We start from the raw sequence: 21,819 nt of genomic DNA on the forward strand, positions 1-21,819 counted from the left end.
ATTCGTCAGTTGTGTGTGTTTGTGTTCAAAAAGCAGTGATTTCTGGCACCGATAATTGGTGATAAACAAGCAGTAAAACAATTCTGAACTGCTTTGCTCACTGCAGTGTCAGGCTCGGAGATGCCAAAAATGGCCAGAGGTGAAAATGAAACGATTCCACTACTTCAACAAGTTAGGGACTACAAAGAATTTGAAGGTATCAACAACCATCCTGATGTTATAATGAAACTGAAGATTTGGAGGATGCAATCTTCGATAGCAGTGTATGAAGGTTGTCCACTATCTGCACTAGGTGGCTGGGCTGATTTTTCTCACTGAACACTCTGGATGAATTCCTCCATCAATAACTATAAGGAACTAATACACAGTTTTAAAAGTACTGCAAGTCTCATCATCACCTGCAGCATCTCCCATGTATATATCCATGCATCTCTTGGTGGTGAATGTTGTAAGGTCACATTGAAAAGGCTTTGTAGGTATATTTTAAGATACATCCATTCCTCACATGTTCATGCACATGCACTTTGAGAGTTTCCATTAGCTTGCAGTGCACCAGTTCTTCCACTTTTACAATTCCTGTTTGCACACTGAAATCCCTTTGCGACTTCAAACCTACAGTGAACAACTTGATCTTGCAGTCTGAACCAGCCACACACATTCTCTTCTTCCTTCACCTTACATTTAGCTGTTAACCAATTCTGCCTTGGACTCTCAAAGCCCAACTCTATGTCCCCTGCCGAGAGAGGTGGAAACAGGTAAGTCCGGCCAGTGGGGTCCTGGTGAAGCTGTACTGGTGAATCCCTGGTACAGTAGATGCAATGGCTTGCAGAAGCATTGATGTGAACTCCAATCATACTATCGACTTCCGAGCACGATAAAGACAGGTCGTTGATGGTCTATGCTCCACTGGGAGCCAAGGGCCCAAGTGAGTAAATAATTCTGCCTTAGGCTCTGGAATTCCATCCCAATCTTCTCATCACTTCACTTCTTCACTTTCATTGTGATCCTGAAAGCCTAATTCACTGATCAAGATTTTAGTCACCATTTCTACCATATTTTTATTCCCATTATATTTCCAAAATAGTTTATACAACAAAAGGTGCGGTTATTGGACACGAGTCAACTGGTTCGTCACCCAGGAGCAAAGATAAAGGTAGCATACTTACCGCAACATGGACTGAAATCATCTAGACAAGAAACATTCTTGGTACAGAGTATGACATAATCTAGCTTCATGCTACAATGAACATACTACAGCTCATTTTATTTGAGATATACTGCATTGTGCTAAACAAAATTAAAATTCTGTATCACCAAATTATATTTATTTTTGGAAGGCATATGACTTTGTTAAATAAAATCACGCTGGTCTTCATGGGGGGTTTCATGGTCTCTGAATTTTTGTTGGATATGCTCCAGGTTTCAGAAGTCAAGTAGTAAATGCACAAAGCTGGTTTGACAGAACACTGCATATTGAATGCCCAAAGAACTGGACGAAAAATAACTTGATTTTACATAACACTATTTACAATATAAAATGTCTTATGAGGCATTACAGTTTATGAATTACATTTGAATGTTACTATTGAATAAGTTAATAATTGTATAATTTCTTAATGCATGTATTACTAAATGACAATAAAAGAGCACTGTGTGTCCTCATAATCTAAACTATTGCAATACAGAAAAAGGGGCCATCTGCAATTCCAGATACTTTAAGGCACTGAAGATCAGTTCTCCCACGTAACAAGTCATCTACCTCAAATTGCAAAATATTTCCCATTCTAATCAAAAATAAAATAGAATATTCCTAATACCATATTAGACAAGTACAATTCATTTTAATTTCAATGGATAGAAATTATATCAACTGCACATAATTGTGGCTATTTTCAAAATCATTTTCCATGTAGTTTTTAAAATTCATAGGCAGCACAGTGCCTTTGCTAGTAAAGTTTTGATCTGGATCTTGAGTACAACTATGTAGAATCTTCATATTTTCCCTATGATAACTTTGGTTTCTTTAGGGGTACTCCAGTTACTTACCACATTCCTAAGTCATACTGGTAGGTAATTGTAAGTTGCCCCTTACTGTGGGTGGGTTGCAAGAGAACCAAGGGAGTTGATGAGAATACAGGCACAAGTTATTAGGGAAATAAATGGGAAAAATGTTACTGATGGGCATTTCTGAACACCAGCATGGAATTATTGGGCCAATTGGTCTTATTCTGTCTTAAAGAAAATATATAATATTCAGACAATCCACTCAATCAGAAACCAGGACAGTCAACTAGGTGAAATCAGACAATGAAAAAAAACTAGTGTGTTATAGAACCCAGCACTCCTACAGCCTTCAAAGCAACTACTTCTCCATTCTCTTGCAGCAACCCTTTCCGCAGTTTGGCCAATACTACTTTGATAGCATTGTTGAAAGGAGAAATGCGGAGAAATAAAACATGCCAATCAAAAGCACAAGCCAAATTGCTTTACGGCTGCAAAGACGTGTCACTACGTTCAGTCTGACACACAAACAAGAATAGTCAGCCCCTCTAACGTGCACTACCATTACTGATTCAACCTTTTTCTCTCACAATCCATTCTCTTCAAATTCCCCATCAATCACCACCTTAGACTGCCTTTCCAACTGTGTGGCGGACAGAATTCCAAAGATTCATGATCCTCATAAGACACTGCTCCTCTCATCTGAAAAGGCAATCCTTTCCTCTGAAAATATAATCCCCAGTTCTAGTGAACCCTCGTGGAAACATGCTCTTACCATCATACCCCACCTTTAGAATTTCACACATTTCAATAAGACCATCTTTTATTCTTTCATAGTCCAACTCAACCATTCTTTCTACATCAAACCCCTCCTCCCAGTAATCAACTTCATAAATTTTCACTGTATTGTTTCAAATGCAAGTATATTTTCCTTAAATATGAAGAATAAAATTGTATGATGGATGTGTTCATACCAAGTTCTTGTAAAGTTAACTGAAATTTGCAGCACTTTTACACTCCATGCCAGTTTGCAACAAAGGACATGATTTCTTTCATCTTCCTAATTACTTGTTGTACCTACATACTAACGTCTCGTAATCCCCATATCCCTTTGTACCACAACATTTTGTAGACTCATTATTTTCCAGATAGTAATTTTCTTTTTCATTCTTCCTTCTAAAGTAGATAACCTCACATTTTCCCACATTATATAACTCTTTTGCCCATTTATTAAAGCCATCTCTAATCACGTTACAGGCTCTATGATCTCAACCTGCTAAACCTATTTATGTACAAGCAGCAAATTCAGCTGAAGTACACATAGCTTTCTTTTGTTTCAAAATTTAGAACATTATTTTCAGATCCAGGTTTCTCATCCTCAAACCAAAATTGAAATTCTGCCACATCATGATCACACTTTCCGAGGGGATCTGTTACTTCAATTAATCCTGTCTCATCACAAAGTACCAGGTGTAAAACCGACTGCTCCCTGATTGGGTTTCTTCACATACTGTTTCAATAAACCATCCCAACTACATTCTATGGCTGTTATCAGGGGTAACACTTGCAATTTAACTTTTTCAATCCGTAACAGAACTTAAATTGCTCATGATTTTTACACTACCATTCTGCCATTATTTTTTATACTCTGTTGTATGTTGTAGTTATGGTTAAAGCTGCAGGGACATGCAAAAGCAAAATAGGCCTTTGATCCACCAGGTCCGTACCAGGAGTCTACCAATAACTGTTTAAACCCTACTAATTGTTATCTCCACCCAAAACAATTCACATCTTGAGATATTGAGCTGATATCATTTTTCACCACTGCAATTACATCAACTTTTATTAAAACACCTGGCCACCTCATTTTCCTTCCTGACTAATTTTCCAGAATATCAAATATTCCATCCCCAGACTTGGCCCCCTATCAATCACTGATTATGTCATTAACCCATCTACCTTGGTATTAATGTTTTGTACTTTCAGATAAAGAATCTATAACTTTATCAAATTTCCTCACTATCTGCTAGTGTGCTCTTACGACTTTCTGCTCGGCACCTTCCCAAAAGTCTGGTTATTGCCACCACAGCCTTTACGCTGCACTTTTTCCCTTTTCCTTCCCAAGTACTCCCTTCAACCAAATCTAGATCTCCCATTTCCAGTTCAGCTTTCCTTACCATTGATTCCAAGGACCAAAGAACCCAGCACAAAAATCACTTGCTACTCTGGGTCTACAGTGAAGTGCTCTTGCATTCTGGCTAGGATCGACACGTGATTGGTGTTTGGCAGCAGTCTGACTTATTTTAATTCCTTGCCTGATTGGATATGCATTTATCCAAGGGCAAAAATCAACTTGTTTAAATCTATGTCTACCAGTGAACTTAAAGGAACCAAGATAAAACAACAGTGGATGAGCAGGAGGACCTGTAACATTACAAATTAGATGGTAACTTGAAGTACTGCACACAGGTAACTGAAAATGTTTCACATTTTTTTTGTATCTTGAAAGTAAAGCTAAAAGAAATTATACACTGTTGAAGTCACATCGCTAAGGCAGCATCTTGTTGAATTGCTGATTATTTAATGCCCCAAGGCAAAAACTTCGATAAATTTTTCTGTGTGGTTTATTTCAACTGGCCAAATCTGATGTTCCTTTCACCAAACATCTCAGGATTAGGTATAGTGTCAGGTTCTTCACACAGTCTTTGTGTCCCTTATCAACTTCTTGACTGTTCACATCAGTAACAGTAGAAATGTGATAGTGGCTCAAGGAGACAATATTAGATACTGAATTTCACAGCTTTTTGTTTAATTTGGAACACTGCAGGACCTGACAGTGGCAGAGAAGGTACATTATAATTCTGCCTACAATGTGCCACATTGTATGCACTGCAACCAGTAACTTATAAACGGTCTTAAAATATATCCAGAGAAGGATATAAGTTACAGAAGTCTCAATCGGACCTATTCTCCCCTCCCCCGACAAGTAAAAATAAATTGTTTGCTCCACTAAAAATTATATCAAGCAGGTTGGACAGAAGCGTGGTTCAGAGTGGAATACTCTCGCATCAATTCTTTAATGACGTGTGATTATTTCCAACCTACTTTCCCTGATAACACTGAAACGGCCCAGTTTCACATTGTGTCTCAGCATTTTGACCAGAGGGAATTTCCTCCCTTTCCTTCATGGCCATTGTGGCAAATGATGCACGATGACACCTTTCCTTTGTCCACCTCACCTAATCGTGTTCTCCCCCTCATCTCAGGCAGAACTCTTCTGGCAAGGACTTGCCTCAGAAGGCCTTGACCACCATATTAATCATCTGCATATTGCCACTTGCACATCACAGAAACAGGCCCTTTCAATCCACCTTGTCCATAGCGAGTTACAAACCTGCACCCCAAAGTCCCTCTGTACATCAATGCCCTCAAGCTCCCTGCTATTTACTCTCTATGTCCTTCAAGAATCTAACTCCCTGAAGTGGATTACTTGCAGTTGAATTCAACACTCCATCTGCCATTGCTCCAGTACACTTGACAGTTCATTAGTCCCAATGTATCTTCAAAACCTTTAATTTGCTACATTCAACTCCAATGGTTGTGTTGTCTGCAAGCTTTACTAATCAGACCACCGACATTCTCATCCACATTGCTTATGTAAATGACAAACAACAAACATCCCACACCCATCTCTGCAGTACCCATTTGTTTTAGACTTCCAGTCAGCAAATGCACCTCCCCACCACTACCATCTGCCTCTCATCACCAGACAATTTTATATCCAATTTGCCAACACATCTTGTAAGTGAAACTTCTGGACCAGCAGATCCTGCAGGATCATTGGCAATTATGTTGTCAGTGCAAATGCAAACACTGATATCAGTCACAGACCCTGCACATCCAGGCAAATGGATTGCTCGACCACAAAGTGCTAAGTGTGCTGCAAACCTCTGTTGGCTATTGGGAAGATGGGAGGGCTCACCTTTGCCCCACCGTGCACCTCTATATCTGCACAAACGTGGTAGTTTTGACATAAATTGCATACCCTACCTCTTCGTGCTAATCAGAACTCATGTTGTTCATAACCTCTATGTCCTGCCTAACCGAGAATTCAATTCTCATCCTAAGACTATCAATTTACACTTTATAACATTGTTCATTGCCACTCCTCTACTACCAAAATCTTCGCTTGCATCTTTGTCAAAAACCCAGGCTTCACTATTCCAAGGCTCTCTTGGCTGGTGAGCTCTGTAGCTTATCCTGAAATAAGCTGTTAAACCTGTATCAGATTCCACTCACCCAATACAGGTGCCCCCCGCTTTTCGAACGTTCGCTTCATAAAACCTCACCGTTACAAAAGACCTACATTAGTACCCTGTTTTCGCTTTCAGAAGGTGTTTTCACTGTTACGAAAAAAAATACAGCGGCAGCCGCTCTCTCCCGGATTGGGAACTGCTTTGCTTCAACACGTGCCTGTGAGCAGCCGTTTGCAAGATGAGTTCTATGGTATCCGAAAAGCCTGAAAGACCTCATAAGGGTGTTACACTTACGGTAAAATTAGACATAATTAAGCGTTTTGATCGTGGTGAACGAAGCAAGGACAACGTGAGCTTGGCTTGTGAAAGCTGACAAACATGATGCTGAAGAGGTTTTGGCATCCCATCACCAAGAACTGACAGATGAAGAGCTGATGCAATTGGAAGAAAAACAGATAACAATCAAAACCGAATGAGTAATGATAAAGTACAACTTTAATTTTGAAAGGGTACGTAGGTTTAGGGGATATTTGCAGGATGGTTTGAGTGCTTACAAAGAACTGTATCACAGAAAAATGCACGAGGCTCAGCAGTCAAGCAAGCCACAGCAGATGATGAACCTCAACCTTCGACATCGAGGTGGGCAGTCATAGGAGAAGATGAGCTGCCTGCTCTAATGGAAACAGACGACCAGATGACACCCCAGTGTCCCACCACCCCAACCCCCGGCCAAGGACAGACACCAATTCGCGGAAAATGCAACGGTAGCCGGGACGCACACAGCACATCTTTAAGAAAAAAGCAGAAATAAACATGCTAATTAATTAGGTGCCGCCGACACATAATTAATTAGCTTGTTTATTTCAGTTTTTTTCTTAAAGATGTGCTGTGTACCTCCCGGCTACCGTTGGACCCCCGCGTGCTTCGTGGCAATGTATCCCTCGGCAGCCTCGAGGATGGGGGCCACTGCACCATCCCAACCTGCGACGACTCAGTCTAACACACCATCATCAGTGTGCTCTGCGCTGTCTTCCCGATTCCCGTGATACTACACAGTACATACATTATTTCTACTTTATATAGGCTGTGTATTTTTACGTGTTATTTGGTATGATTTGGCAGCTTCATAGCTTAAAGGTTACTGGAGAGAGTGTTCTTGCCAACAGCGCTTGCGTGAGATTTTCTGCCGACGGCGCTTGCGTGAGATTTTCGCTACGGAGAACAGTTCAGTAATGATTGTGAAAAAGTATTTCTACTTTACATAGGCTGTGTATTTATCATATCATTCCTGCTTTTACTATACGTTACTGTTATTTTAGGTTTTATGTGTTATTTGGCATGATTTGGTAGGTTATTTTTGGGTCTGCAAACGCTCACAAAATTTTCCCATATAAATAAATGGTAATTGCCTCTTTGCTTTACGACATTTCCAATTACAAACCGTTTCATAGGAACGCTCTACCTTCGGATGGCGGGGGAAACCTGTACCCTCATTAACTATGTTGTTCTGGGTTCCACTTTAAAAATTTCTGTCCTTACATTCAAGTGCCTTCATGGCACAGCATGAATGTTCGCACCACAACCACATCATTCGCATTCTCCTATCATTTTTCACTGACCCATGTATAGATTTCCCACCAGTCTTCTCTCAAGTGCAATCCCCCATGATCTGTTTCTCTTCAAATGTCTTCAATTCTGTATAAATCTCCTTAATTTTCCTCTGATCAAGTTGGTTTCACCCCTCCTGATATCCATTTCAAGCTAACATCAGCATGATTTTCCAAGTTAAGGACAGGTACAGACAACTGAGAACAAGCAAATCTCCCGAGCAGCTACATTTAAGATAGAAATTTGGGCGGGGCAGGGAAAATAAAGACATGAGGTAGCTTTGGAAGACAAGGTATAAGTAGTTTAGGATATTCTACAGTATATTAAGAGAATAAAGGACAGAATAGGGCCACTAAGGATCAGTGCGTGGAAGCACACAATGGCAAGGTCTCATAGGAATATTTCTCATCTGTATTTTTGCAGAGAAGGTTGTGGAAGCTGGGGAATTCAGGGAAGATTATAATGATGTTAGGATACTGAGGAAGAGGTGCTAATGGTCTTAAAGTACATGAAGGTGGATAAATAACTAGCTTCACCAAGTGTGTCCTCGCTCATTGTGGGAAGCCAGGGAAAAACTTGTTGGGGCCCTTGCAAAGATACTTACGTCATCAGTAGAAATGGGTTAGGGAGCGGAAGACAGGAAGCTGACCAATATTCTGTTTTTTATTTAAGGAGGAAAACAAGACCAAGCTGGGGAACTACAGGCCAATGAGCCTAACATCAGTGGTGGAAATTGGGCAGTCCCCCATTGACCAACACCTTATAAAGACACTGATGTACCATAGAAACCATCCTACTCAGATACATCACAGCTTGATATGACAACTCTGCCCAAGACAGCAAGGAACTGCAGAGAGCTGTGCACATGGCTCCACGCATCACAAAAACCAGACTCCCTTCTGTGAACTCTTTCTGCATTTCTTACTGCCTTTGAAAAGCAGCCACCATAATCAAAGACCTCTCCCACCCCACTCTCTCTTCTCCCATCAGGCAGAAGATAAAAACCTGAAAGCAAGTACCACCAGGCTCAAAGTCAGCTTCTATCCTACTTGTACAAGAGTATTGAACAAACCTCTCATGCAAGATGGATCCTTGACCTTAATGTACCTTGTCATAGCTTTGCACCTTATTGTCTACCTGTACTGCACGCTCCATAACACCATGTTCTGCACTCAATTATTGTTTTTTCCTTCGTTCTGCCTCAGTGTACTGATATGCTGTTTGAATAGCACACAAAACCAAGATTTTCATCATGTGTGACAATAATAAATTAATTTTTCATTGTACGTGTGACAATAATAAATTAATTTTTCAATGTACGTGTGACAATAATAATGTGACATCCGAGCATGCAAGTGCAATTGCAAAGAAAGCACAGCAGCACCTCTCCTTCTTTAGGAGTCTGTTGAGATTCAGCATGACATCAAACACTTAGACAACTTCTATAGATGTGTGGTGGAGGGTACATTGACTGGCTGCATCACAGTCAGGCATGGAAACACCAATGCATTTGAACAGAAAATCCTACAAAAGGTTGTGGATTTGACGCAGTACATCATGGGTAAAGCCCTTACAACCATTGAGCACACCTACATGAAGCACTGTCATAGGAAAGCAGCATCTATCAGAGATCCTCACCACCCTGGCCATGCTCTCTTCTCACTGCTGCCATCAGGTAAAAGGTATAAGAGCCTTAGGACTCACACCACCAGGTTCAAAAACAGTTACTACCCCTCAACCATCATCAGGCTCTTGAACATACTCACGCCACATCATTGAAATGTTCCCACAACCAATGATCTCACTTCAAGGACTATCTCATGTTCTCGTTATTTATAGTAGAATTTGCAGTTTGTTGTCTTCTGCACTCTGGTTGATCTTTCATAATTCTGTTATAGTTACTATTCTATGGATTTGCTGAATTATGCCTGCAGGAAAATGAATCTCAGGGTTATATATGGTGATATATGTACTTCGATAATAAAATTTACTTGGAATTTTGAATAGTAAACTAATTACCATAAGTTACTAGAGAGGATTCTGAGAAATGGAACCAGTTTGCATTTGGAAATGCAAACCATCGATTAGGGATAGTCAGTAGGCTTAGTGTTTGGTAAATCATATCGCAAATTTCCTTTTGAGTTTTTTTGTTTGAAGACATGACCAAGAGAACTGAAGAGGACAGGGTGGTAGATAACATCTGTATGGACTTCATCAAGGCTTTTGACAAGGTCCTGCTTGGTAGGCTGGTCAGAAAGGTTCAAATACAAAGTGATCTATCCAAATGGATACAAAATTGGCTTGGTAGTAGGAGTTCAAGAGTGATAGCAGTATTTCCCCCCCACAAATTGGAAGCCTGCGACTAGCGGTGCAACACAAGAATCTGTGCAGAGTTCACTGTTGTGATATAAACAATCAGATGAAAATTTTAGTAAGTTTGCAGGTGAGACCAATATTAGCGGTGGAGTGGACAGTAAAGATTACCACATGATCAAAATCAACTGAGAATGCAAACAAAGGAATGGCAGATGGAATTTAAATTGAACAAGTGTGAAATAATGGATTTGGGCAAGTAACACCAAGACAGGACTTGCACAGTAAATGGCAGGGCCCTGAAGAGCAATGTAGAGCAGAGACCCATTGTACAAGTACATAGCTCCCTGAAAATGGAAATATGTGGGGAGAGGGCCTCCTTCTGTGTTGAATATGGTATGCAAATGAAATATGAATAATTCATGTTGTTCTTTTCAAAAAGAAACTATTTCTGGTAAACATTACCAAAACTCAAAACCAAGATCCAAAAGATGTCACTTTCAAGACAGCAAGCGAACACCAAATGACAAACAAAATTTAAACGAATTCTTAATATGCTAATAAATTGTGCTCTTATCTAAAAATTAGTAATATATTAAACTGTGAATTTAAAATATAAATTGAATGAGGAGAGAATTCTGAACTAACAAAAATAATAGTCTGTAAGTGCCCGCCACATCCAGTGCATTGACTCCAGCAGAAGACTCATTTGCTCACCGTCAGACCTAACTTTAAAAGTGCATTTATACATGCCTTTCCTTCTTGCTGGATGGTATTCCAAGACTCAAAACTATAGCTACTCTTAATCCAGAAGTCATGAAGTCAATTGTAATATTGGTTGAAGACATCTAACATGGGATATGTGGAGTTCAAACCAAAGACCAATCTAGTCTGCACAGCTCAGTTTTCATTTTTATCTGTTCATCTTGAGAAAAGCAATCCCAACCTTTTTACACATTGAAGCAATTATTTCTATATTCTGTATCTGACATCGAATTACCTATGTGCCATCACTGGGCCACATCAGTGCAAGTTAAACTAATCCTGCTTCAAATAAGGAAGGCAACAACCCACATTCAATTTTCATATGGACAACATAAGCAAAACAGTCACTTTAATGGCACCAAAAGTACTACAGTATAGATCTGCAATTTGTTGCCTTTGAGCTGAAGTAAAGACGTTTCAGTTTGGAGTCTCAAGAGTAAATAACCCAGCATTTCAATTTAGAGCTGTTCCTGTTCAGTCAGAAATGTAACAGAGCACAAAAGAAACAGCTCCACAAGGAAATTAAACTGTCACTTGTAAATATTTGCAACAAGTAAACATATTTAAAAATAAAAAGTGATGAACCTTGCCTGGTAATACAAATATTGCAGAATTAAATGTAAAGCTTGTTCACTTTTTAAAAACACTCGAGTGAAAATTCCAAGCATTTTTCATTTTATGCAGTCAACTAATTCCCTAGTTTCTCTTGTCATAAATTTATAAGTATTTTAAATTTAAATAAAAAATGAATTGCTTTCAATGATGCAATGATTTACGGAGAAAGGTTTTCAGGTCATTCTTTTCATGACAAGAAGCAGCCATCGATCATCTGGTTCAATCTTCCTAAGAGGCTGAGATTCCACTGCCACTGTTCAGTATCAGCACAGGACATAAGGGCGACACAGGCTGCTTAAATGGCTTTTGGAGAAGTAACACGATGCACCCACCATGTGTGCAATTCCACCCAGCAGCCCACCCAAAGCGCAAAGAAAACGTCACAAGTTTACTTAGTTCAAATGCAAAACCCAGAGGTAGGTGGAAGCCAAACGCTTTAACCACAGCTTTTCAAACTACACAGTTGTGCGACATCATCCTCGCTGACACTTTTCTAGAATTTCCAGCTGCGTACCGAATGATTAAACGAAAAGGTCGGCTTGTTTTTTTTAAACTGTACAGTTCCTTCTTACCAATCCTACCACACGTCTGAGGATGCACCAGTTCAGCCTTCAGAAAGTCACCCAATACTGATGCAGTCCTTCGAAAGGGAACTGAGCTCATTCCCCCGCCCAACCAAAATAGGGTGGGGGGAGGACTCAGTGACTTTTAATCTTGCACTCATTACCTCAAGGGTCGCAATCAAGGGTGCAGCAAATTCTGCGAGAGGAACGACTCCAAGGAGCAACTGGCTCTTGACAGTACCATTTTTAATACTGGGCCATGTACAAAAAAGTGGCACACAAGCTGATAGCATTACCACTCGCAGACGTCCTACTTCTAGTTGTTGCCTTATATAAACTGGAGCAGTATATTCCCACAAAGTTACCACCACCCCGCCCGATCCCCTTGTCCTTTACCTGCCGGTCTAGTCGCTCCTGCCGCCATGCCCGTGGCTCCATGCCCCATGGCTGGGTTGTCACCGTGGCTCTGGCAGCCAGCCTGCGGCTGGAGGCCGCCTGCCCTCGGCTGGCTGCAGTAAGGCGGATTTGTGCTGCTGCCACCGAGTCCCGACCTGGATCTGGACCGCGTCCGAGGAGCTTCCAGCAAATGGTGCGGGGCGGTGGTGGAGAACCTGCCCGTGCCCCGGTCCCACGGCTCTTGCCGCGCCAACACCTCGGATGCCGGGCCCCCGCTCGGTGCTGGATTACTCGGGGGCCGCGGTTGCTCGACCGATGCCCCTTGGTCGTGGCCGCGATCACCGCTGTCTTTGGGCGGTGACGGCCCGGCCCGGAGTCGGGGGTAGAGACAGGGCTCCTGAGCCGAGTGAGAAGGCGAGGCGATCGGCATCTGGTGCCCTCGGGGAAAGCGGAGGGAGGAGGCGCAGGGCCGAGGGGAGAGGGAGCCGAGAAAGGACCGAAGTGCGGGGGGGGGGGGGTGGAGCGGACCGGGGTGAGGAGGAGGGGCGGCGAAGCGACGGCCGGGAGGGGAACCAGGAGGCGGGGAAAGGCCGCGGACGACGGGCAGCTCGGGGTCGGTGGGAACGCTGCTGCCAAACTTGTGGGACTTTGTGTCAATCGGCGGCGGCGGCGACGGGAACAATAACCGGAGGGAGGCCGAGAGCCCGCTCCCTCCCTCTCACTGCGCCGAGCGAGGCCCCGCTGCCGGTTCTGCACTTCCGCAGCAGATCCCCAGTTCGATTTGGGCTTGGCTCGGATTTGCGTTCGGCCCTGGACCGGCTCCGGCTTCAGGCTTGGGCTTGGCCACGGTCCAGTCTGTTACCATCCGCTTTGCTCCGTCGTTTGACTTCGTTTTCCGCTTTCAGTCGGCTCGGCGGCTGCAACCAGACGCCGCAAGTTTCTCTAATCTGATATTTTTCCCCTTCCTGTTAGTTAATTTTTGATTCTGGAGGGTGTTGGGTGTTTTTTTTTCCGCGTCTTCTCCTCCTTCCCTTCCGTGGCCCCCGGACTTCTCTCCCAGTCTGTGTGCCTTGTGCCGGGGGCCGGGTTATTTACAGCGGCCTCATGTGCTGCTGACTCAACCCGCTCTCATGGGTTGCGTTCCTCGCCAGAGGAAAGGGAGGAGAGGAATGAATTAATGATTGCGAGTCACCGACTTTCAGCAGTCAGCTCTCCGCCAGCAACACAGCAAGCTCCCCACTGCATGCCACCCCGAATCAGGATCAAATCCACTCCAAGCACAAGTCAACCCTTCGCCTCATTTAAATTACATTTCCACCTCAAATTCACGCCTGAAACTATTTCAAGTCCAAACAGTCCCGACTCCACTTCAATACAGTCCACGTCAACCCCTGACCCTAGTCCAAATTACATTCCGGCAAACCCAAACTATATCCTGACTCGACTACTTCCCTAACCCCAATCCAATCCAATTCCTGGATCCTTTCCATCCAGAGTTTAACCCGTCCAAAGCTCGGTTAGAAATTAAATGTTATCCTAATTACAATTCGACTCTAACAAAAGTCTTCATTTATGGTTTTTTTTAGTGCGGTGGCTCAGTTGGAATGAAGGTAAGCAGGTTCATATGTGCGTGCAGCAAACCAGTTTAGCGCCTATCAACCTGCTCGAACCTTGCTGCAGCTCCCGCAGAACAGATGCAATTCTCGGAATAAATGCAAGATCAAAAGGATTTCAGCTACAGACTAAATCACTAGGACTTGACCAGCTGCAGGAAATGAGGCATCGTCAGTTCTGGCTTCAGAACCACATTATTTGCGGCTGAGTTGCTTTTCCAGATAATCTTATTGTTCGTCCTTACAAGAATTGTAATCATGTGTAATTCTCTTTGCTGTTTTTTTTGTCACTGTCGAAAGAGCACGATCGACTATTTGCTGTCGATTGTGCTGGACTTGGATCCACTGAAGGAGGAGGAGTGAACAAGGCGCTGCCCGGTATTTACCAACATTGGCAAAAGCAGGGGGTTGTGTTCGTCCAGAACAGATGACCCGTGTGCTGGTTTTTTATCTAATGTTTGAAGCCCTTTGTTTAGCAGTACCAAAGAGAAGAGGCCGCCGTAACATATTAACAGATAACTCTTCTGGTTAGATCAAAGAGGGATTAAATCCAGTTTTATGTAATCGGTGTTTCAGATTTCTGGGGAATATACAACATTTTAACTAGAAAATCGATGCACTAAGAAATAATATTAATCTGACTTGGAACTGATTGCGCATACTATTATTTCGAGACCGCCCAGAAATGGCTGATTCATTTCCCCGCTCTATACTGTAAATTATAATAGTGCTAGATTTCATACACGAATTGCTTTCCAATTTTTCCCTGTGTTTATAACTTCCATAACCTTTTCCAATTTTTAATAAACTCCATTTTCAAAAATAAGCACGGAAAGGGGCGGATATGGGTTTCTGGCTACATGTAATCAGCACATTGGGTGTATGGAAATCACTGCTTTTGAATATATGAATATTACTGTTTCATTCTGGGCCGAAATAGAAGGATTACAGTGCGCTCCTTTCAGGTTCGGGGTGGAGCATATAATGTAGGGTGGCAAATCACTGCACCGTCGAGGGGTGCTGCATTGTCTTTGGATCATAAGGATGAGATCTGCTTGTTCATTTTTCACAAGGAAATATGCTCAGGCATATTTCAAAAATACATCAGATAAACAATAATCTTCACCATCATCGCTTATAATAGCGCCAATAAAAGTAACCGATTCTTGTTTAGCATAGCCTTTATTCTCTGTACAGTCCTCTCTCCAGAGTACATAATCCGAACCTTAAAAGAACTTTGAACCATTTTGAAAAGGAAAGAAACCAACGAAATGCATAATTCAATTGTGCTGATTTTCACATTTTGTTTGTCATCAACAGCCTTTCGGTCTTTTTAGGTTTGCATTGACATTTTAAGTAAGTGTTTAGCAAGTTGTTTGTGAAAAAATTTAACAGTAGTACTTCAGTTTATATAGTAAGTGCAGTACTGTGCAAAAGTCAAGTATATGTAAAAAAAATCTGTAAAAATGCTTTCAAAAATAATGAAATCAGAATTTTCTAAATATCAAAAACTACTATAAAGAGCAGTAGACAGTAACAGATCTAAATCAAATCAAATTTGGTGTGACCACCCTTTGCTTTTGAAACAGCATAAGTTCTCTTAGGTACACTGTCATGCAGTTTTATAAGCATATCAGCTGGTAGGTTGTTCCAAGCATCTTGGAGAACTTGCCACAGTTCTTCTGCAGACTTTGGCTGTCTCTCTTGCTTGTTTCTCTCTCTCCAGGTAATCCCAGACAGTGGTGTTGAGATCAGGGCTCTGTGGAGGCCATACTGTTGTAATGTGAGCATTATCAAAAGGAAGTTAATACGAATTAGGATAATGGGGGGTTCTACTTCCATTCTCTTTTACTTCCAGTGGGCTTTGTATATAGTGTCCCTGCCATGCTATACGGGTTGTAAAAAGCCTCTGTATATACATAACAGTTTTGAAGTTCGAGGTAAAGTTGTTTCTTGGGCATGAAGTTGTCCAGTGTGCCTTTTTCAAAGTAGAAGTTACTACACATACCATCTGAAGCCATATAAAAATCTAGGGTGCCAAAGACTTTTGTACAGTACTGTACATCTGTAAACTTCTCTTTATTTAATAAATAGCATAGGTCAGCAATTATTTGGTTGTGTTTATTAAACACCTGGTAAGTGTCATTGCTATGCATTATATTTCATAAGGGCAGGTTATTACAACTGTGAAGAAAACATGACATGGACCTGATAGGTGGGATGAATCATGTGGCCTTCATATGTTTCTCATTTTAAAGGGAAAATACCTAAGAATATAAAATATTTCCCCAAATTATAATTACAGTCATCTGCAGACTATTGTTACACTAAAAAGAATTACACATTTTTAAGAAGCTGCATTTCAATAATTTTGAATTTAACTACATTTGAACAAATTTCAATAGTTAGGAAATCTCAGTCCCTGAATTTGAATTTAAAAGATTCTATATTGATTATACTTTACATGGAGTGGGGTCGAGATTTGGGATGTATATTGTTAATATTATAATTTCTGTGGTAAGGCAAAAACAATGAGAAGAGTAGCTTGTAAACAAATTTCACAACACATGTCAGTGATAATAAATCAAGTTCTGATTGTAACAAAACTTCTTGTTCTGCTTTTCTTTAATTCAACGGTCAGGAAAGTATGAACACATTTTATAAAGTTATTCTCCATGTAGGTGTCTATTCATATATATCCATTTTATGAGCCCGTTGTAGATTTCAGGTACATTTCTATTTATATTTTATGAGATCATACATTTTATTGAGAGAATACTCTTCTAGCCAACATGGCATGTAAATGCGGTCTATGAACACAATCGGGTTTTTTCACATATACGTATTTATACTTAGAGTAAAAGCTGCTAATTCAATCCTAATTGGATTAGGCACCAATGTGGTTTAAATTGAATAAATCCCTAAATTAGAGACTTTTTTTTGTTTCGGTTCATCAGTTCAACTCTTGACTATGAGAGAAGGAAGATGGACCTTTATTTGAGGACATAGAAACTGGAGTGGGCTATTTAACCTCTGAAGTCCATTCTGCATTGCAGGTGGATCTTGGGTGGTGGATCATATGTACTCCTTTGCCTCGTATCCCACATTCCTTCAATGTCAGCAACGCAAAAGAGCTAGCTATTGACTACGCGTTCCTGTTTACATCAATGATGCTGAGGTCAAAAGGGATGAGAGCGTCACATTTTTATGAATGACCCTTACTACTAGCCTGCCCTGGACCAATCATGAAAATGCAATGGCTAGGAAAGTGCACTACTGCCTTTACTTCTTCAGAAGGATAAAGACATTTGGCATGTCCACTTTGACCTTCACAATTTTTCATAGCTGCACTGTGGAAAGCAATCTATCTGCATGCATCACAGATTGGTGTGGCATCTGCTCTGCCTTCGACTGCAAGAAACTGCAGAATGTTGTGGACACAGCTCAACACATTGCAGAAAGCAATCTCCCCTCTATGAATTTTGTCTGCACTTTTCGCTGCCTCAGTAAAGTAGTCAACATAATCAAAGACCCCACCCACACCAAACATTCCTTCTTCCACCTCTCCAATCAGGCAGAAGTTACATAAGCTTGAAAGCACATACTACCAGATTTAAGCAAGACACGCAAAATGCTGGAGGAACTCGGCAGGCCAGGCAGTAAAAAACTGCAGTCAACGTTTCGGGCTGAAGCCCTTTGGCAGGACTGGAGAAAAAAGCTGAGGAGTAGACTTGAAAGGTGGGGGGAGGGGAGAGAGAAATGCCAGGCTGTAAGTGAAACTTGGAGGGGGAGGGATGAAACAAAGAGCTAGGAAGTTGATTGGTGAAAGAGAAAGGAGGCCGTGGAAGAAAGAAGAAAGGGAGTGGGGAGGATCACTAGAGGGAAGCAATGTGCGGGCAAGGAGATAACATGAGAGAGGGACAAAGGGATGGGAAATGGTGAAGGGGAGTGGGGTGGAGGTATTACTGGAAGTTTGAGCAATTGAAGTTCATACCATCAGGTTGGAGGCTACCCAAACAGAATATGAGGTCTTGTTCCTCCAACCTAAGTGTGGCCTTATCCCGCCAGCGGAGGAGGCCATGGATGGATATGTCGGAATGGGAATGGGAAGTGGAATTAAAATGGGTGGCCACTGGGAGATCCCGCTTGTTCTGGCGGATGGAGCGTAGAAGCTCAGTGAAGCGGTCTCCCAATCTACATTGGGTCTCACTGATAATCAAGAGGTCACATCAGGAGCACCGAACATAGTATGTGACCTCAACAGACTCACAGGTGAAGTGTCGCCTTACCTGGAAGGACTATCAGGTTTAAGGATAGCTTCTATCCCACTGTTATAATGGTGGTCCCCTGGTACATAAGGTGAACTCTTGTTCTCACAGTCTACTGGTTCATGACCTATACCTTACTGTCTGCTTCCATTGCACTTCCTCTGTAACTGTAACACTTTATGCTCAGTCCTGTTATTATTTTCCCTTGTACTAACTCAATGCACTGTTGTAATAAATTGCTCTGTATAAATGACATGCAAAACAAAGTTGTCCGCTGTACCTCGGTAGATATGACAATAACAAAACACTTTACCAATTTAAACAAATCTATATCATCTTCTAAAGTTAAACTTCATAAATAGAAGAATTCCAAACTGATAACAACTCTTAGGTGTATAAATGTTTCTTGGAAGACCTAGTTTCAGATTTAGGCTCTGGAGCATAATTATTAATACCATAACCAATGGTATTGGTTATGTAGCTTCTCTGCATCTAACCTAATTCTTAACATATTTGAAACCTTAGTCCATCACCCTTAACCTTCTGAACTGCAGTGAGTACAGCACCATTTTTTTTGTAATCTGTGCTTGCAATTTAGCCCTAGGAGTCATTGCCTTTTTGACAAGCATAAACTATGTTCCAGGTGGCAGGGTGGAGATGTGTCTCTACCAAAGAAGGTGTAAGGTGTTCCTTCCCTCTGCCAGCCCGCAGGTCACCCTTGGGCAAGGTGTCTCACCTGCTTAGCGCCCCCCCCCCACCCCGATCAGGGTCATGTGAAGCCATGGGTGGATGGTCATATGAGCAGCTGGTGTATGCCACAAGTCCTGGTTATGTAACCACTGACACCAGGCCCACAACCTCCAAGGATTGATAATGGCTGGGGTCACCTGTCTTGTAAAGACACTGCCCAGAAGGTAGCAATGGCAAACCACTTCTGTACAAAAAATTGCCAAGAATAGTCATGGACATGGAAAGCAACACACACAAAATGCTGGAGGAACTCAGCAGGCCAGGCAACGTCCATGGAAAAAAACATCGACCATACTTTTTTCCTCCAGCGTTTTGTGTGCGTTGCTTGCATTTCCAGCATCTGCAGATTCTCTCTTGTTGATTGTCATGAAAAGACCTTGATTGTGTACTTCAAATGGCATAGCACTTAAGGAACAAACAAAGAAGGCCATGGTCAATGATGGTCAGAACTGAACACTATTCCAGCTGAGGTATTGTTTGGCAGTGGAAGGGAAGTTTGTTTTCTTGTGTTAATCTGTGTCTTTGTAAATTTATGCTGCAATTTCTTGAAGGTAGCTTTTCTCGGACAGTGTCTCAGAGACAGCTTATCAACTCCAAGCTGTCAAGAGTTACAAGGTATCAAATTTTTTGTTTGGTCCTGTGGGTAACTAATATAAAAGCATATTAGTTGATGGAAATAGATATTACTTTACACTAAAACAATCAATTCAGTTGAAGTGTCCATAAAATGTCAATTGATGCACCCACAGAATAGATGTAAGAAAGTTGAGAGTTCTGCAGCTTTTAAATCGGGATTGGCTATATGATTGTAAATCGCATCAATCAGGTTTGCAACATGTGGGAGCTTGTGAAGGATATCCTGAGACTCTTTTGGTGCCCTTTATTACATTATACCTTTCCACCATCATGTTCTCTGAATGTCATCTAGTTAACATTTCATTTCAGGGGTACCACTCTGACACGAATGTACTGAGATATCTAGCTAAACTGTGAATCAAATATTTGAACAAGGTGTTTATGGAAATATGCACCATTCCAAAAATACAAATGCACTTCACGCAGACGCTAATATATAAAATAAAGCTGAATGCTTGTGAGGTAGCTGTTGTGAAGAGAGAAGGCAGGAATGGTTACTTTGAGTTCCAGGCTTTAGATATTTCAGAATGGACAGGGAGAGAGGCAAAAGAGGTGGCACTGTTGATCAGAGAAAGGGTCAGGGCCGTAGAAAAGCAGGAAGACATGGAGGGAGTCTCTGTGGGTGCAAGTTAGAAACAGGAAGGGGTCAATAACTCTACTGGGTGTTTTTTATAGACCACCCAATAATAACAGGGTCATCGAGGAGCAGATAGGGAGACAGATTCTGGAAAGGTGTAATAATAACAGGGTTGTCGTGATGGGAGTTTTTAATTTCCCAAATATCGATTGGCATGTCCCTAGAGCGAGGTGTTTAGATGGGGTGGAGTTCGTTAGTTGTGCTCAAGAAGGTTTCTTGACACAATATGTAGATAAGCCTACAAGAAGAGAGGCTGTACTTGATCTGGTATTGGAAAATGAACCTGGTCAGGTGTCAGATCTTTCAGTGGGGGAGTATTTTGGAGATAGTAATCACAACTCTGTCTCCTTTACCACAGCATTGGAGAGGGATAGAAACAAACAAGTTAGGAAAGCATTTAATTGGAGTAAGGGGAAATATGAGGCTATCAGGCAGGAACTTGGAAGCGTAAATTGGAAACGATGTTCTCAGGGAAATGTATGGAAGAAATGTGGCAAATGTTTAGGGGATGTTTGTGTGGAGTTCTGCATAGGTATGTTCCAATGAGACAGGGAAAGAATAGTAGGGTACAGGAACTGTGGTGTACAAAGGCTGTTATAAATCTAGTCAAGAAGAAAAGAAGAGCTTACGAAAGGTTCAAAAAGCTAGGTAATGATAGAGAGCTAGAAGATTATAAGACTAGCAGGAAGGAGCTCAAGAAAGAAATTAGGAGAGCCAGAAGGGGCTGCGAGAAGGCCTTGGCGGACAGGATTAAGGAAAACCCCAAGGCATTGTACAAGTATGTTAAGAGCAAGAGGATAAGAAGTGAGAGAATAGGACCAATCAAGTGTGACAGTGGAAAAGTATGAATGGAACCAAAGGAGATAGCAGAGGTACTTAATGAATACTTTGCTTCAGTATTCACCACGGAAAAAGATCTTTCCAATTGTAGGGTTTACTTGCAGTGGACTGAAAAACTGGAGCATGTAGTTATTAAGAAAGAGGATGTGCTGGAGCTTTTGGAAAGCATCAAATTGGATAAGTCACTGGGACTGGATGAGATGTACCCCAGGCTACTGTGGGAGGTGAGGGAGGAGATTGCTGAGGCTCTGGCAATGATCTTTGCATCATCAATGGGACAGGACAGGTTCTGGAGGATTGGAGGGTTGCAGATGTTGTTCCCTTATTCAAGAAAGGGAGTAGAGATTGCCCAGGAAATTATAGACCTGTGAGTCTTACTTCAGTGGTTGGTAAGTTGATGGAGAAGATCCTGGGAGGCAGGATTTATGAACATTTGGAGAGGCATAATATGATTAAGAATAGTCAGCATAGCTTTGTCAAAGGCCGGTCGTGCCTTATGAGCCTGACTGAATTTTTTGAGAATGTGACTAAATACAATGATGGTGGTAGAGCAGTAGA

At 41.7% G+C, this 21,819-nt stretch overlaps 1 protein-coding gene across 4 annotated transcripts in view; it reads right to left on the reverse strand.

The window, feature by feature from the left end:
• The window catches only part of LOC140211727 (E3 ubiquitin-protein ligase RNF38), a 134,741-nt gene extending 120,803 nt beyond the window's left edge, over window positions 1–13,938 (reverse strand). For 2 of the 4 annotated variants that reach the window (XR_011889565.1, XM_072281831.1), the window contains exon 1: window positions 12,518–13,932. Coding sequence is in view for 3 of the 4 variants with exons in the window: in XM_072281831.1 (XP_072137932.1) it covers window positions 12,518–12,947 (430 nt within the window). In the remaining variant the exon portion in view is untranslated. Of the gene's footprint in view, window positions 1–12,517 lie in introns of all 4 variants that reach the window. The other 2 variants (XM_072281829.1, XM_072281830.1) reach the window with 2 other exon arrangements.
• Between the last annotated feature and the right edge of the window lie 7,881 nt (window positions 13,939–21,819).

The sequence above is a fragment of the Mobula birostris genome, chromosome 17 (genome assembly GCF_030028105.1).
Source record: "Mobula birostris isolate sMobBir1 chromosome 17, sMobBir1.hap1, whole genome shotgun sequence".
NCBI lineage: Eukaryota > Metazoa > Chordata > Chondrichthyes > Myliobatiformes > Myliobatidae > Mobula > Mobula birostris.